The sequence below is a fragment of the Nycticebus coucang genome, chromosome 24, assembly GCF_027406575.1.
Source record: "Nycticebus coucang isolate mNycCou1 chromosome 24, mNycCou1.pri, whole genome shotgun sequence".
Classification (NCBI taxonomy): Eukaryota; Metazoa; Chordata; class Mammalia; order Primates; family Lorisidae; genus Nycticebus; species Nycticebus coucang.
The window spans coordinates 30,269,640-30,286,050 of record NC_069803.1 but is presented as its reverse complement, the minus strand read 5'-3'; the positions used below and the strand labels follow the sequence as shown (position 1 = coordinate 30,286,050).

At 47.6% G+C, this 16,411-nt stretch overlaps 1 protein-coding gene across 8 annotated transcripts in view; it reads right to left on the bottom strand.

Annotated features, from left to right (window-relative positions):
• The window catches only part of SLC20A2 (solute carrier family 20 member 2), a 98,506-nt gene that overhangs the window by 30,500 nt on the left and 51,595 nt on the right, over positions 1-16,411 (bottom strand). For all 8 annotated transcript variants that reach the window (XM_053578195.1, XM_053578198.1, XM_053578200.1 and 5 more), the window contains 4 exons: positions 10,465-11,018; positions 5,224-5,364; positions 3,541-3,626; positions 437-533 (listed from right to left, as the gene is read on the bottom strand). In XM_053578195.1, coding sequence (XP_053434170.1) covers positions 437-533; positions 3,541-3,626; positions 5,224-5,364; positions 10,465-10,753 — 613 coding nt within the window. In that variant the 5' untranslated portion in view covers positions 10,754-11,018. The remainder of the gene's footprint in view (positions 1-436; positions 534-3,540; positions 3,627-5,223; positions 5,365-10,464; positions 11,019-16,411) is intronic.

Here is a 16,411-nt window from a genome sequence, read left to right as displayed (position 1 = left end):
GAGAAAAGCCAACAAAATGGGAAGAAACGGAGTAATTCTGGGGCAAAAGAGTCATCGCTGGTTTCAGTGTCTGAAAAAACAAAGCACGGCTTCCGGTTCCCAGGTTAACTCCCCGGGCTGCGCAGGCACCAGGTGCTCACACCCTCTCCTCGCCCCCGAGCTCTGTCCTACGGCTCAGAGACACCAAGTGAGCTGCAAAGGCAAAACGGCTGGGGGAAGACCAGAATGGGGGCGGGAATTTTCTTCTTTAACTTGAAAGTCTGCTGCTTTTGTATTTCACATATCCCTTTGCGACAAGTAAAGGAATTTACTGCTCCACGAAGACCACCAGTGATACTTTTTACTAACAGCAGCAGCAGCAGCACCAAATACAAGGACCCCGTTAGGATCTCACTGCACCTCGCCTGCCGGCTTCCGGCTTCCAAGGGATTCTTACCTGGGGCTCCTGTGTACATGATGGAAAAGACATTTATTGCTATCGTGGCAGCATAGAACACCGGAAGTGCCCGGAGGCCATTGGGAACAGGGTCCTCCTGTGTAGCAACGAGATAAAGTGGGAGGTCAGGGTTCCAGGAGGGTCTGAAGCCAACATAGGCAGAACGACAGAAAACCGTGTTGCACGTACAACTAAGTCTTCCCAAACCCCAGTGTGGCCAAAAAAGCTGACGTTGTCACTGCCCGTGAAATGGCATCGGCTAGGGCTGTCCCACCCACACACACTCAAGGTTGAAGAGCAGGCGACTGTGGCCACAAGGCCCATTAAAGTGCTAGAGTCACATGAGCTGATATCAGATTCAGAAACAGACAGGAACTGTTAGCTCAGGTCAGTTCCTGGGGACACAAGTCCAGAGCTCAGCCTTTACTTTTTCAAAACGCATGGAGCTCACTACACTGGCCATCCACTTTGGCCCTAAAAGGCTACATTCAACAATAGTCAGAGATTCTAATCTCTGAGGATCCTCTAAGAGCCAAGGGACTTAGACACCACTGTGGTGCTGCTGGACTCTGTATCACTCTACCACACAGCATGTACCAGCCGTGTTACCCTGGGCAAGGCGTTATGGTTATCCTTCGACTATTAACAGCTCAAAAGAACTGGGGTTCCTTGAAATATTTATTTACAACTTTAGGCTTCTGCTAACACTGGCTACGTCTAAGACCTCAACAAGAATGGCAACACACATGTTTTAGGTTCAATGACTTCTGAGAACATACGAGAAATATTAGGGTTTAAAGCAGATCTTTAGAGAAACGTGAAGCAGAACACGGGGGCCAGGAACTCCTCTGTGCAGCGCTGACGCACGGATATTGGTGAAGTAATTAAAAAAGGGTCCAACTTCTAATAACTCCGTAGGACATTTTCATGACCACACTGTCTACCACAACAGGAACATGGGGTTTAAAAACCGATGTGAGCCCCAGAAGGATGGAGGCAGAGAGCAGACTCTCAAAGACACGACTACCAAATGCGAGTGTGTCTGGGGAGCAGGTGTATTTGCAGAACAGCACACGCCATGAAGACGCGGCTCTGGATAATCTCAGGGAGCATCAGCGCTCATCCAGAAGCCCGGGTGGGTGTGACATGGCACAAGAAGGGGGACAAAGTGACTCGGCCATGTGACAGTCACGCTGGACCAGGCAGGGAGGGGGAAGGGTGGTAGACGCCGAGACTGCTGGGCCAGGGCCAGGGCTGAGGGACACAGCCGGTATTATATTCTGAGAGTCAGCACGCCGAAGGGACCTGGCTGCACTGAGAACAGCACGCTGGGGCTGGACCGCCTGCTGCCCCTGCTGTCCAAAGCAGTGCTCTCCCAGGGATAATAACTGCTGAAGAAAGACCCCCAACCAATAATGTGTGCAGGTATACGGCCCCGAGTTTGTGTTTTGAAATCACCTTAGGTTTTCTCGAATAACCTATTCTTAAAACTCAAATGACGGGATGAGCACGGTGGCTTATGCTGGTAATCCTGGCTCTCTGGGAGGCCAAGGCGGGAGGATCCCGTGAGTTCAGGAGTTCGAGACCAGTCTGAATAAGAGCCAGACCCCCCCCCCCCAAAATTAGCCAGGTGTTATGGCAGGTGCCTGTAGTCCCAGCTACTGAGGCTGAGGCAGGAGGATCACTTGTGCCCAAGAGTATGAGGTTGCTGTGAGCTGTGACGCCACAGCACTCTACCCAGGGTGACAGAGGGAGACTGTCTCAAAAAAAAAAAAAAAAAAAAAGAAAAGAAAGAAAAACACCCTCAAATGGGGTGGCACCTGTGGCCAGAGGTGGTGAGTTCAAACCCAACCCCAGCCAAATAAAACTGAATTAAAAAAAAAAAAACCCTCAAATGACAAATGTCCCATTTGACCTGTGTTCTTTCTTCTTCCTGTTCCTTTCTCTCTCTCCCTCCCCCGTTTCCTTCCCTCTCACCCACCCAAACATCCATTCTTCCCTCTTCCCAATTTGTAACAAGTGTCTTGTACCTGCCGAGCACAGCACTAGACACAAAAGTGACAAAACAGGCCTGGTTTCCACTCTTACAGATCTTAAGGTCAAATAGTGAACAGGAAACTAAGCAAGAAATAAAACACCACGCGACACACTGCAGTGACAAGCAGGTACAGAGTCCCCTGGGAGTGTAGGAGCAGCCAGAGGCAGGCGGGAGAGAGAGGCTTCCCAGGGAGCCACACCTGGGCTGAGGAAGTGTGCCAGGCAGAGGAAGTGAGCCAGGTGGAGGCTGGCGCCTTCCAGGGTGTAAACAAATAATCTATCATGTGGGTGATCCCGGGAGAAGGAACAGGGAGACAGGATGATGGCAAGTTCATCCTATTCGAGACAAAGGGCCCTCTACAGCCGCTGAGCAACGCTGAGGGGAAAGAGCCGCGCTCCAGCCCGGACACAGCAGGAGGCAGCCGGTCCCGTGGGGCTAAGGCAGGACGGTCAAAGGCGATGAGCTTTGTGGCTCATCAAATATTGCAACAGCCCCTGGACTGTCAAATAAAAACAAGACCATTGTGTTTCGTTTCTAGAATACTGATCTCAGTAGGTTCTAAGCTTTTTAGTCAAAATGCAACCCTCATGGGTGTGTGCTTGTCTTTACCCTCAAATCGAATCAGATTGCTTTCTCTATTAACAAAAATAGGAAAACATCTTCACCTTTACGCAAGAAAATGCTCCACCTGTTTTTAATAATAGTCAATGGCTTAGTGACTATCATTAAATAGTGAGACAGTCACTATCTCTACTCATCTAACATTCAGGAAATAATTATCTTTCCTTTTTGAGATCTGAGTGTAACTCCTGGGAGTGCTGACTAATGAACTAAAGCAGAGAGCCAAGAAATGCTGTTTGTAACGCTGGTTTCTGGGGAGACTCTAGGGACCCACACTGGCTCTTTCCGGCCATTTATAATAATATCTGAGCCGGGCTGCCGGGTGCCACGCCTTAACCACGTGCAAATACAACTGCTCCCCTGATCCCTCTCCTTATTCATTTCTATTGAACAGAACCAAAATTAGTTCTAAAACTGAATTAAAAACCCAAATAGTCTCACTTACCTTATTTAAGATGAAAATTCTGATCAGCACAAACAGCACGCCCGACATGAAACCAGACAACAGTGGAGATATAAACCAAGAAGCAACTGAATGATTAAAAAAAGTCTAATGAATGTCACAACCCAGACCTGTTTATGGTCATACTTACAGAACACAATGATAACCCAGTATATTATATATATTAATAAACATTCCCAGAAGTATTTACCTTAACTCAGAATCTAACAAGCCCTGTGACGGGGCAGGGCTGACCTTTGCACATTTATAGCTGTACTCAGACACACAGTCACACGCGACTGGTCCTTCCAGCAATGACCAGGCCCCCAGAAGCCCCTGGCCCACTATTCTTATCAAAACACACGGAGAGCCTGCTCTTGTCCCAACAGGGAGGGTTACGTAAAAGATGGGCCAGCTTCCATTTCATCTCCCAAGCCCAGCCTGGTACTTTCATTCCTGACATCTAAGGACTGAAGCCCTGAGAGTCAGTCTCCAGCCAAGTAGTTCTCAACTCCGGCTGCATATCAGAGCCATCTGGGGAGTTCAGTTCGGAACTACTTATGCTCTGGCTCCACCCCCAGAATTCTCATTTAAAAGGACTGAATGGCGCCTGGGCTCTGGTAGTTTTAAATTGCTTCCCCAGGTAATTCTAAAGTGCAGCCAGAGTCGAGATCACTGTCCAGAAGCCTGGGATGGAAAGTGATTTTGCCGGTAGTCTGTGTCCCTGCTTGGCAGGTAAGGACCCAGTTGACCCAGAGCTCTTAACACACTGGGATTCCAGTAAAAAAACAAAACAAAACAAAAACAAAAACAAGTAACCCAGTGGATGGAGACAGGATCAGAGTATTTTTCACAAGGCACAGTATTTACGAGGTTGAATGGATTCACCTCTTGCCAAAAGCAGAGCCAGGAGGTTAGCTGATAGAGGGAAGGGGGCAGGCCTGTAACCCCGAAGGAACACTGGGCAGAGCATCCTCCCCAGGGGCGGACCCGGTGAGCCCTCAGGTGCAGGGAGCTAAGTTCTGGGGCTCACTCAGAGGTTTCCCCACAACAGGAATTATCTCATGGGTTCGAACCACTTTCCTTACTCGAGCCTCGTCTTTCTCTGACCTTTGATTTTAAAAATAAAATTTAAAATAAATTTCAAATTTCTCTCCTGCCTGAGAGGAACAGAATGTGATTTTCAAAACTAGATGACAATCTAACATCTTAGAAGGATGGAGTTAAAAAATGAATGCCTGGCTTGGTGCCCGTAGTTCAGTGGTTAGGGTGCCGGCCACATACACGGAGGCAGGTGGGTTCAAAACCGTCCTGGGCCTGCTAAACGACAATGACAACTACAACAAAAAAATAGCCGGGCGTTGTGGCCGGTGCCTGTACTCCCAGCTACTTGGGAGGCTGAGGCAAGAGACTTGCTTAAGCCTGAGAGTTTGAGGTTGCTGTGAGCTGGGACACCACAGCACTCTACCACGGGTAATAGAGTGATACTCTGTCTCAAAGAAAAAACCCAACACCTAACAGGTCACCATCTCCACTGACAGGAATTTTAAGGGAAAATGTATTACCATACTGTACAGATCTTCTAAACATTAACATTTGAAGGAAAAAATATAAAAGTAATATTTAATAAAACAATCTAGAAGGCATAAACTTCTCTTCCTGTAGGTAAAGGACGTTGGCGATTACCGATCTTGACCAGCTCCATCCACTGCACTCCTTTTGTACCGATCGCCACGAGCGAGAACCCGATGGTGGAACCGACGATGCAGTGGGTTCCTGAGATGGGAAGTCTCAGGAAAGATGCGATCAGCTGCCAGACAGCTGACCCTGTGGAAGGCAGAAGGGAGAGAATCAGATACGGAGTGCAGGGTCCCAGCCGCTAAGGGGAGAGGTCTCAACTGCCGCGCTCGGTGACAGCTCCTGGGGCTTAATTTTGGATAGATGGTTTCTTCACAAAGCACTGCAGTCCTCACAAAAAAATCACCTGGTTCGCTGTGGCGGAGGGAAGGGCTCTCCCTTGCTCCCCATGGAAGGGACAACTGGCCCCTTTACGGACCAGTGTCCCCGGGTGGTAGGTGTGAGCCGCCTGTCACATTCAGGTGAGGGGAGGACGAGGCTCTCACTCATTCTGGTGTGAGGTGCGACCAAAACCAAGCAAAAAAATCAAAGGCTCTAAATGACACAGAACAGTAAGAAAGGCGACACGGGGAGAGAAGTGTTCTCTCTGGTTACGCCTGACAGTCGCTGACGGAGGAGGACAAGACACTGGTGATGTCACCTAAGAGGACAGGGCAATACTGTGCTGGTCGTCTGCCTGTTCATCTCCTATGAGAAACCACTGTGACGTTTCACCCACGTGGGCATCTGTGCTCAGACCCTGCCCAGCACGCCAGGCCTTTGATTCATTCTCAGTCACTAAGAAGATCCCTTTAGCTCAGCGGTTCTCAACCTTCCTCCTGCCGTGACCCTTTAATATAGTTGCTGTGGGTCATCACCCACAGGTTGAGAACCGCTGCTTTAGCTGGTCACAGTGGCTCATGCCTGTGATCCCAGCACTCCGGGAGGTCGAGGCAGGAGGATTCCTTGAGCTCAGGACTTTGAGATCAGCCTAAGCAAGAGCAAGACCCTGTCTCGACTAAAATTAGAAAAACGAATCAGGCATTGTGGTAGGCACCTGTAGTCCCAGCTCCTTGGGAGGCTGAGGGAGGAGGATGGCTTGAGTCGAGGAGTTTGAGGTTGCTGTGAGCTGTGATGCCAGGGGGGCACTCTAGCCTGAGCAGAAAGTGAGACTCTGTCTCCAAAAATAAAAAGAAGACGATGACGAGGATCCCTCAGTTTGGGCTTCACGTTCTTCCACCTCAATTGCACTGGCCTTTTCTAGGCTTAATGTTTTTCTAGGCTATAGTTCATGTCAGGTATTTTTATAAGCAGATCAAATTCTGCAGTGAGTATTAAAAGCATCAGCTGGGAGAGATCACTTTCAGAAACAGTTGCTGAAAAGCCCCTACAGAACTGTAAGGGAACAAAGGGTTCGGCTGATGAGCTTGGGCACATTATTAATCCCCAACGTTAATTCTGGAAACCTGGTTGCTTGGCAGCAGCAACAATTTTAAGCAGACTCCTGGCCTTTCCTTCAAAGATATCTGAGCTGCAGAAGGGTCATTCACGGCTGTAACTGGTCCCAGTGTGTGAAGCAACACGGACAGCCCCTCCAGGAGTGCCAGGCGCACTGACCTTTGAGCTGAGCCGTTGTGACCTGTGTCTATCCCTAGAGTATGCGCTGGGAGGAGAAGGGCCCAGCCCCGTGCCGCCCCAGACCAGTGAGAGGCCTGGTGGCAGCCCCAGACTTCCCTGCGGACAGGCCCTTAAGCCTCCACATCTGAGCCCAGGGCTCCTCAGGGACTAGCTGTTTTAAAAGTAAAGCCAGCGTTTGGAGTACACAGAACTGTAACTTAAAAAGCAAATTGTGATTCATATTCCTGCAGCAATTAAAATAATCTAATGACAGAATGGGACAGATTCCCGGTTGGACTCAGACCATGAGATTTCTCCTTCCTGAAAGCGGCTATCCTTTCTCTGGCTGACTTTGTACAGTATGTCCCAGAGTTGTAGTGAGAGGCAGAGAGCAGGGGACTGCCTGCCTGTCAGGGGAGGGAGGAGGGAAGAGCGGCTGCAGAAGGGTGGGTGAGGCAGAGACATTTGCATGGGGGCCCGGCAGGTTCAATGTCAAAAAGAGCAGTGGGAAAAAGACAGAGATAATTGAATGTAAGATAATGACAGCCTACAAAGAGGAAAGGGATTAAGCACGGGATAAGGATGCAAGACAATAAAACCAGGGAAGGTGGGGAGATGGGCGTCCCTGAGGCCACGGTCCCTGGGAAGGGGACAGAAATGGCAGAGGGAAGGCTCTGGGAGGATCACCAGGGAGAGACGCGTGGGCAGCAAAGAGTGTGGCTGGAGGACCTGGAGCTCTGGGAGTGCAGGGAGCTGGACGGGACTGTGCACTTCCCAAGGGGGTTCAGGGAGCGGTGATTTCACACGGGGGTGGGAATTTCTGCAAGGAGACTGAAGTGTTGAATCCAGACTTTTGAAACCACAGCTGGGTCCCCACAGGTGGATTGAGGTTGCTCTAGGGCTGAGCAAGGATCTCAGAAGATGACTAATTCAGGAGTTTTAGCCGGCATCTGCGACCTTCCATCTGCACTCAGACACAGGTATCCGAAAGCAGAGAGAGACCCACGGGCTTGAGAAGTTATTAAAGGGAAAAGGGAAAAATGAAGCAGAAGAGAATGAAGAAATGGGTGTTGAATTTAGAAGAGGAAGACAGATTCAGGCATCTGTACAGAATCCGCCTTGGTTTAGGCTATAATATAGTAATTGTACCACCCTCTTAAATTTACATAGCTTCCATCGCAAAGAACCCAATTTAAAAAATCTAGGTTAACTCACACAAATTCCCAACAAAATAGGCTTTGAGAGTCATCTAACCACATACCAAAATAAATAAATAAGTAAAATAAAGAGACCAAAGCAAACAAAATCAAGTTATTCAAGCAAAACCTCAAATTGCTTTGGTAAACCCAAATTCTAGTTGAGGTAAGGATCCTTCATTTTTTTTCAGTAAAGAGCCCAAGGCCAGGGGTGGGAAAAACTGAAAAACTGGACAAGCTCTCCTGTCCGTGGGAGAAGCTGGAGGTTCAGAAAACCGTCCACCTCCCAGGGGCCTTCAGCAGCGGGGCCAAACAGTCTCCTAAACAGGCACCCCCGCCCTCAAAAGTTTTAACCAACAAAGGAACAACTTCAGTTAAAATTTAGTTTTGTCTCTTTATTTTACCCACATCATCCTGACTGAAAAAAAATCTTAATTTTAGCTTAATATAATTAAATCTTGGATGTCTATCATGACTAACAAGAGAGTGAATTTTACAGATAATTGGTTACACTTCTTTCTTTCTTTCTTTTGGAGACAGAGTCTCACTATGTCACCCTCGGTAGAGTGCCGTGACGTCACAGCTCACAGCAACCTCAAACTCTCAGGCTTAAGCGACTCTCTTGCCTCAGCCTCCCAAGTAGCTGGGACTACAGGCACCTGCCACAATGCCCAGTTATTTTTTGGTTGTAGTTGGTCCAGGCTGGATTCGAACCTGCCAGCTCCGGTGTATGTGGCTGGCGCCCTAGCCGCTGAGCTATAGGCACCGAGCCATAATGGTTATATTTCTAAGGGAAATTTCAATTACATCTGATGATGCTGAGAAACATACGTTCAGCAAAGGCAAGTAAAATTCAGTAATGACAATAGCCGTTGGAATCAAAGTGTCCTTGAGCCTCAGGTCTTTGCAGCACAGAATGTCAAGCTGAGACAGGAGCTCTTCAGTATCTGCTCCCAGTCTGCTTAGCCAAACATCGAATCTCCTCTCAGGGCACACGGCTGCTTCTGGTCAGATGCCTCAACAATTTGTCAAACTAAGATCTGCCATCTTAAATTTGGCAAATAAGTGCCACATTCCAGCTGCTTAAGAAACTGGTGACAAAATAGATCCCCAGGAACCTGTGGACTGTATTCCCGGCACCCTTCAGGACTCCTCCTACAAAAAGCCACGTCCTGCGGAGAGCAGGTGGCAGGGTTCCTCTCTGACCCCCTTCCCCTGAACCAAATTACCCCTAAATTAGCCACATAGAGCAGCTGTCTGCTGTGACATCATCTCTGTCTAGAGCAGCGGTTCTCAACCTGTGGGTCGTGACCTCTTTTTAACAATGAAAATACATTGCAGCATTAGGAAGCTTGAGAACCACTGATCTAGAAGCAAGCACAGAAAGAGCCCTGTCAGCTGAACGTTCCCACGTTTCTGCCTGGAATGTTCTTCTGCTCACTCAGGGTCACTCCCTCAATACTTCTCTTCATTTAGACAACTTGTGACTGTCAATAATGGGCTATCCTATAACCAGGCGACTACATATTATTTTTTGGCCAGAAAACAAAACAAATACACTGAATGGAGGTCCCAGAGGTAGAATCAGAAAATCCAAACAAAAGCCAACAAAAGGATTACAAATAACACAGGAGATCATAATTTCTTGAAACATAAGCACTTAGTCACTGAATCTAAACTGAGAACTCAAACAGAGAATATAAAAGTTAAATTAATACATGTTATTTTTTGACATTCAAGTTTTCAAAACATTGCACGTGTTCTAACTGATGAAAAATCTTAAGAAAAAACATAAATCACTGCTCAAGGAAATGTCATAAGTAAACCTTAAAAACACATTCATTGAGAGGTGTTATTTCTTTAATAACTCTTAACCCTGAAACCATAAAAAGCTGTTCTATAAAGATCTTTTTCTGTATTTTGTGAAAGTATCCACTTAACCAAAATCCATTTGAACAACTAAGTTGGCTAAACCTTTGAGAAAATGAATGTTTACTTGCTATTTAAACACTTTAAAAATTGCAATCAAATTAATATTCAGAGAGCAAAAATAAAGACAGTAGGTATAAAACATTGGGCCAGGCTTTGAAAGGTCAAAGCAAAAATCACATTTATGAATACATGACCAAAGTACTGGGTGGGATCAGACTGGTGGACAGGTGTGTCCCACTGGGGTAAAGAAAGCTATAGGCCAGGCAGGGTGGCTCATGCCTCTGATCCCAGCTCTCGGGGAGACTGAGGTCGGTGGATCCGTTGAGCTCAGGAGTTTGAGATCAGCCTGAGCAAGAGCAAGGCCCCATCTGTACTAAAAACAGAAAACAAGTGTTGGGCATCATGGCAGGTGCCTGTCGTCCCAGCTATTCGGGAGGCTGAGGCAGGAGGATTGCCTGAACCCAGGAGTCTGAGGTTGCTGTGAGCTAGGCTGAGGCCATGGCACTCTAGCCTGGGCAACAGAGTTAGACTCTGTCTCAAAAAAAAAAAGAAGAAAGCTACCTACCGACCATGGCACTAACTTCCCCGGCCATCAGGGTTTCCACAGTCTCGTTGTACAGGTTCACGTCAATGATGCCTTTTCGAATGGTCTCTCCTACTTTGGCTCCCAATAATACGGAGCCGGTGGTTTCAAATATGGAAGCCAGGATGCACGCCTGCCTCAAGGTCACCACGCCAGAGCCCACGGCGGTCCCAAACGAGTTGGCCACATCATTTGCACCGACAGAAAATGCCAAGATAAAAGCTATGATGAAACCCAAGATGACCATCCACAAATACTCTTCCATGGCCATTTTGGAAAGTGGTTTCCAGGTACTTCTCTTTTGCTGAAATATTTTAAATAAACAAAGCTTGAGGTTATAAACTTGGTAAGGCCGAGAGTTCTTGTAAACAGTTGAGTTTGCTCTGGAAAGTGCTGGACAGTGTTAGAGCCTGAACAAACTGCTAACTGCTGGTTTTCAAACTCCTGTCAGTAAAGTTCATTTGGTTGTGTTCAGTCAGCGGTAAAACACATTCCATATTTTTCCTCCCGATCTGGGAAAGCTGCGATGTCTCCTCCTGCAACAGGAAGAAAACAAAAGACATCAATTACCCAAAGCAACCTGTAACAGTTTGTTCTTTCTGAAATAAATGTTTTAAGCCTGCTAATGGGATCTAAGCTTGGCATACATCAGATCTAACCGTAAAGCAATTCCAGAAAGATTATAATTAGGGTAGCCTCCCCCAGCAAGAGAAAAACCCCTGGCTTCTAGAATTGTCAGAGGTTGAAACATGCTTAACGATTACAGACTGACAGTAAGCCTTACTAGGTTCCAGGTTTCGTGCAACTTGAAAACACGTTTGGTTGTTATTTTCAGAGAGGAACGATTGCCTCAAATAAGTCAAAGATAAAGAAATAAGAAATTTAGGTTACACGATCTTTCAAATGTGTGAAATATGCCTAGTTTCCTGGAACGGGGACAACCAGCTCTGAGTCTGTGACACCACAAGGTGTGGCCAGCCATGTTCCCGCGTGTTTCCACAGAAGGAGCCAGCACTTTATGAAAACATCAGACATGTGTCTGGAAGAAAGCTTCGGGGCTCCAGTACAAAGCTCCTCATCCAGGGGGTGACAAAGGTAGGGTGAAGGGCCTCACTGGCCTCAGCTCCTCCTAGCCTCTCCCCTCACTCTGCTGCCCTGTTCCCAGCTCCTTGCTCTTCCTTAAAACACCATGCACCTAAGGGTGACTCTGCCAGGACTCTCCCTGACAGCTGCCCAGCCCCATCCTCCCTTGACCTGGTAAAGAGCAGCCCCTCCCTGTATGGCTTTTGGGAGGGAGAAGAGTTGCTGAAAAATAAATCCATGAAGCAAAATTTGCCACCAAGAGAGTCCTAACTAAGGTCTTTTTATTTATTTCTTTTTTGCCGGGGCTGGGTTTGAACCCGCCACCTCCGGCGTATGCGGCTGGCGCCCTACTCCTTTGAGCCACAGAAGTCCAGGGACCAAATCTGCATCTTTTCTTTGAATGGTATTTAGGCTTACAGAATGGTGCCTGGTACAATGAATGTTACTGAACTAAATAAATCCCATGCCACATGCAACATAATGCTTAGATCCATCAACAATAAGGTTCTTTAGGGAAAAGAAACAGGACACAAAATTTTATGTATATTGTGTGTTAAAAATGACCAAAAGTTACCATACCAAAGTTATAACAGAGGCTGAGTTTGAGTGGTAGTGTTTTTTCCTTTCCTCCCAAAACTGTCTACTGTAGATACCTGCCTTTCAAATGAAAATAATATATAATAAATAAATAAACAAAATATACAGAACACCGCCTATGTCTGCAAGCTACAGGCATACAATGAAATAGAAAATGTACACTGACAAAGCCCATCGTTTTTCTAAGACTTTTAGCCTACGCAATTCTGGAGCTTGAGATCCAAAGTGAGATCAATGGGAAGACTACTCTAAAGGCAAAAGATGACAGTCCACTAAAAAAGTAGTTTATTAGTTATGACGGAGACAGGTGCAGTGGCTCCTCCCGGCACTTTGGAAGGATGGAGTGGGAGGATCACTTGCAGTTAGGAGTTTGAGAGCAGTCTAACATAGTGAGACCCCCATCTCTCCAAAAAGTAGAAAATCTAGCCAGGCATTGTGGCACGTGCCTGCAGTCCCAGCTACTTGGGAGGCTGAGGCAGGAGGATCCCTTGAGCCCAGGAGTTAAAGGTTTCTCTGAGCTATGAGGACCCCACTGCATTCCAGCCTGAGCAACAGATCAAGATGTTGTCTCTTAAAACACAGAAAACGACAGGCACACTAAGGCAATAAATGAAAATCAAAATAAAAAACATTTTTGACCAATATTATCTATCTTAAAACATGAACAAATTCTTGATGAAATCTTGTTTGCGAGGCTACCTTGCCAATTCGGCAGACAAGGACAGCGTTCAGCACCTATTAAGAGCCTTTCCTGTGATAGTCACTAGAAATTCAGTGGTGAACACAAATGGATGTGGGGCTGGCCTACAGCAATGGACCATAAGCTGGTGACAAGGTCTATACAGCAAGGAGACATGGTGTCCCCGGCCAGGGCGGGGACGCAGTGGTGCCAGGAGTGACCCTGCGCCCAGAGGGTGCTCGTCCCAGGCCCTGCCACGGGGGAAGGAGGGCCCCACGCAGACAGTGGCACACCACTGAAGGGGCTTCATCAGAGCGGGGCGCTGGCTCCCTCAGGCTTGGCAATTTACAGAGATCACTCTGGCCGTGGGGCACGAAGGGGCTGGCGAGGAGGCAGTGAGCGTGCAGAGAGGTGACCTCTGAGCCCACTGCCGTGAGACAAGGCGCACGGCCCAGCGTGCTGGTGGGGACCGACGTGACTTAAGAGGCTATTTCAGCACTGAGGCCCAGCAGGACTGGGTGACGGTTTATAGACGGGGGCAGAGAGGACAGGCGGCCTGTGGACTGGAATGAAATACAACCGAGGGGTGTTTCCCTTTTCTGTTGCTTTAATTTTGCTTTTTGGTGCTAGTACGGGGTCTGACCACAGGCTGACTTTTGGACATGCTCCCTGTGTAGACACTAATGGGAGGAAGTGCCAGGGTGGCTGTGTCCCAGCCCCGGGTTGCTCAGGGTGTTATCATCTGCATGTTGCCGTGGGCGTGTCACCCAGAGATTCCCTCTCCTGCCCAGACCATCGGAGATAACTCACCTCCACAACTGTGTCTAAGCTCTTCAGTTTGGCTTTTGTCTGTTCTGCTCCTACCCTGAGCTCACCCGCCTAAGTCACTAGTTGAGGAGAAAGTGCCACCTCCTCCTCTCTCTGCAGTTAAAAGGGAGTGTCTGTTTCTCCAGGTGGAGGAGATGCAGGGGCACAGGGCTTGCAGTCAGAGGCTCCGGGTCCAGCCCAGCCGCAACGGGCTCCATAACCTTGGGCAAGACCCTAAGGACTCACCTGACGGGCAGGACCCTGGTACACAGCCACTGGTTATGTACAAACCAGAAACAACAGGTATATTTGCAGCCCCAGCTCACACGTGGCGTCAACACGCAGTGACAATGATCCTTACCAGCAGACTGAGCCCAGGGGCAGTGGTCAGGGAAGCTGAGGCCCAATCCCAGTTCTGTTGCTATCTGGCCGTGGACCTTGGATAACTCACATACACTTTCTTAATCCAGTCTCACTGTCGATAAAATGGGGATAGTGATAGAACGCAGGCTTTACAAAGTTATTGGGCAGATCAAATCTAATCATGTTTCGTAAGTTGTGGTCGGCCTCAAGCCACTTGAAGTTACTGGTATCACTGTAGTCACAGAAGAACTTGTGGTTTCCAAATTCTTCTAGAAGGATCTTTCAGTCCTGAGCCCTTCCCTCCTTAGTGGTCATGTGAGGACACCTGGTCCTAGTTCCTCTCAATGCATAAACTCTGGCCTTGTCTCTGACTACAGACTGACACATTGTGAGGGGCAAGCATTTTAGGGGATGAAGAGAGGTGAGGAGGCAGAGAAAAGAAATGCTAAGTAGGGGCCATAAACAAAAAGCACTCAGAACGGCAGAGCCCCAGGAAAGCAGTTTCTCACAAAGCGCACACTTGCCGCCAGTCCAAATGTGTTTACCCAGGAGGGTGAAAGCGTCCGGCCACAGGAAGCTCTCATCTGCACCCCTGGGTTTGTCAGCTGTGACACTGCTGTCCGTGTCTGTCACAACTCACAGAACTGCACTTACACAGGTGACGAGATCGGAAAGCAATGCCATCACAGAAGGTCACAGTACTTCTGAAATTTTTCCCATATTTGCAAACATTGGCCCCACATGTTATGTAAATCACATAGTTAACAAAACAAAGAAGAAACAGTTCTCTTATTCAATGAAAAAGGGAACCTTCCCTGGGGACAGCAGACCTAGCCAGTTGACCCAGTCAAGGCAGGGCTCAGAGACAGACCAATGGGCACAGTTACAACAATGGCACAGAGAAGCAAGGACCAACCAGGAGATGTGACTTAGCTCTGAACTATAAAGTCCCACGGGAAGGAGCTCAAGGCGTAACTCTTCAGAGGCTGTGGCAGGGCAGACAGCCCACCTCTTTTCATAAATCTTTTTTTTTTTTTTTTTTTTTTGTGGTTTTTTTTGGCCGGGGCTGGGTTTGAACCCGCCACCTACGGCATATGGGACCGGCGCCCTACTCCTTGAGCCACAGGCGCCGCCGCGGCCCACCTCTTTTCAAATTCACAGGTCACAGCCGGGTGTTGTGGTGGGCACCTGTAGTCCCAGCTACTCAGGCTGAGGCAAGAGAATGGCTTGAACCCAAGAGTTTGAGGTTGCTGTGAGCTATGACGCCACGAACTCTACTGAGGGTGACAAAGTGAGACTGTCTCAGTAATAATAAAACAACAACAACAACAACAACAAATTCACACGTCAAAGAAAGGCCAGGATTTCCTACAGAGGATCAGCCTTCAATTCAATGTGGTTTCTGGGGATCTGAAAGGTAGAAAGTAACCGTATTTAACTTTTGGGCAAATATAAACAGTTCAACAGGAAATCACTCAAGTGGGGGACCAGAGATTGAAGATACTTAAATCTGCACTGTGGGCACTCCACTGACCAAGAGCTTCAAGGAAGCCCATCAGGGAGTGTGCGAGTGCGCCAGCTGTCCCAACAGGGTCACTCTGATCTGCAGCCCCAGCACCAGCTCGGAGATGAGTTCTACATGCCCTCAGTATCGTAGAGTTCTGCAGTGTCACCTCCCAGAAGCGCAGTTAGGGGCAGATTAAACATGTTCCAAACATGTTCCTTTCTTACAGGAACACACCAGGCTGGGTCAGGTGCACAGCAGCCCTAGGACTATCTTTTGAATAAAAAGCTCTCAGTATTCTTTATGACATTAATCTCAACTGTTTGAGAAAATAATCAAATATTTTAAAGGTGGGTGACTACTGATACATAAAGATGCCTACTACAATGTCATTTACAATGATCATGAGAAAGAGGAAATCATCTAAATATCTAAATGTTCTTAGACAAGGAAATGGCTGAAGAACTGGCAATTTCTAAAGATGAAATATTATGTAGTCATTAAAATCACGTAACTTTGTTTCTCGTGATATTGGAATGCAGCAATATTGGAATGCAGCAATCCTAAGTGAACAATCAGTATATTCAAAGGTATGTGTTGTCCGACTCTGTTTAATGGGCACTGGCAATAACACTTAAAAAATACGCCCGAAAGTTAATAGCAGCTCCCTCTAGGCCAGGGGTTCTCAACCTTCCTAATGCCACGACCCTTTAATACAGTTCCTCATGTTGTCGTGACTCCCAACCATAAAATTATTTTGTTGCTACTTCATAACTGTAATTTTGCTACTGTTAAGAATGGTAATGTAAATATCTGGTATCTGATGTGCAGGATGGTCTTAGGCGACCCCTGTGAAAGGGTCGTTCGACCCCAAGGGCTCGTGACCCACAGGTTGA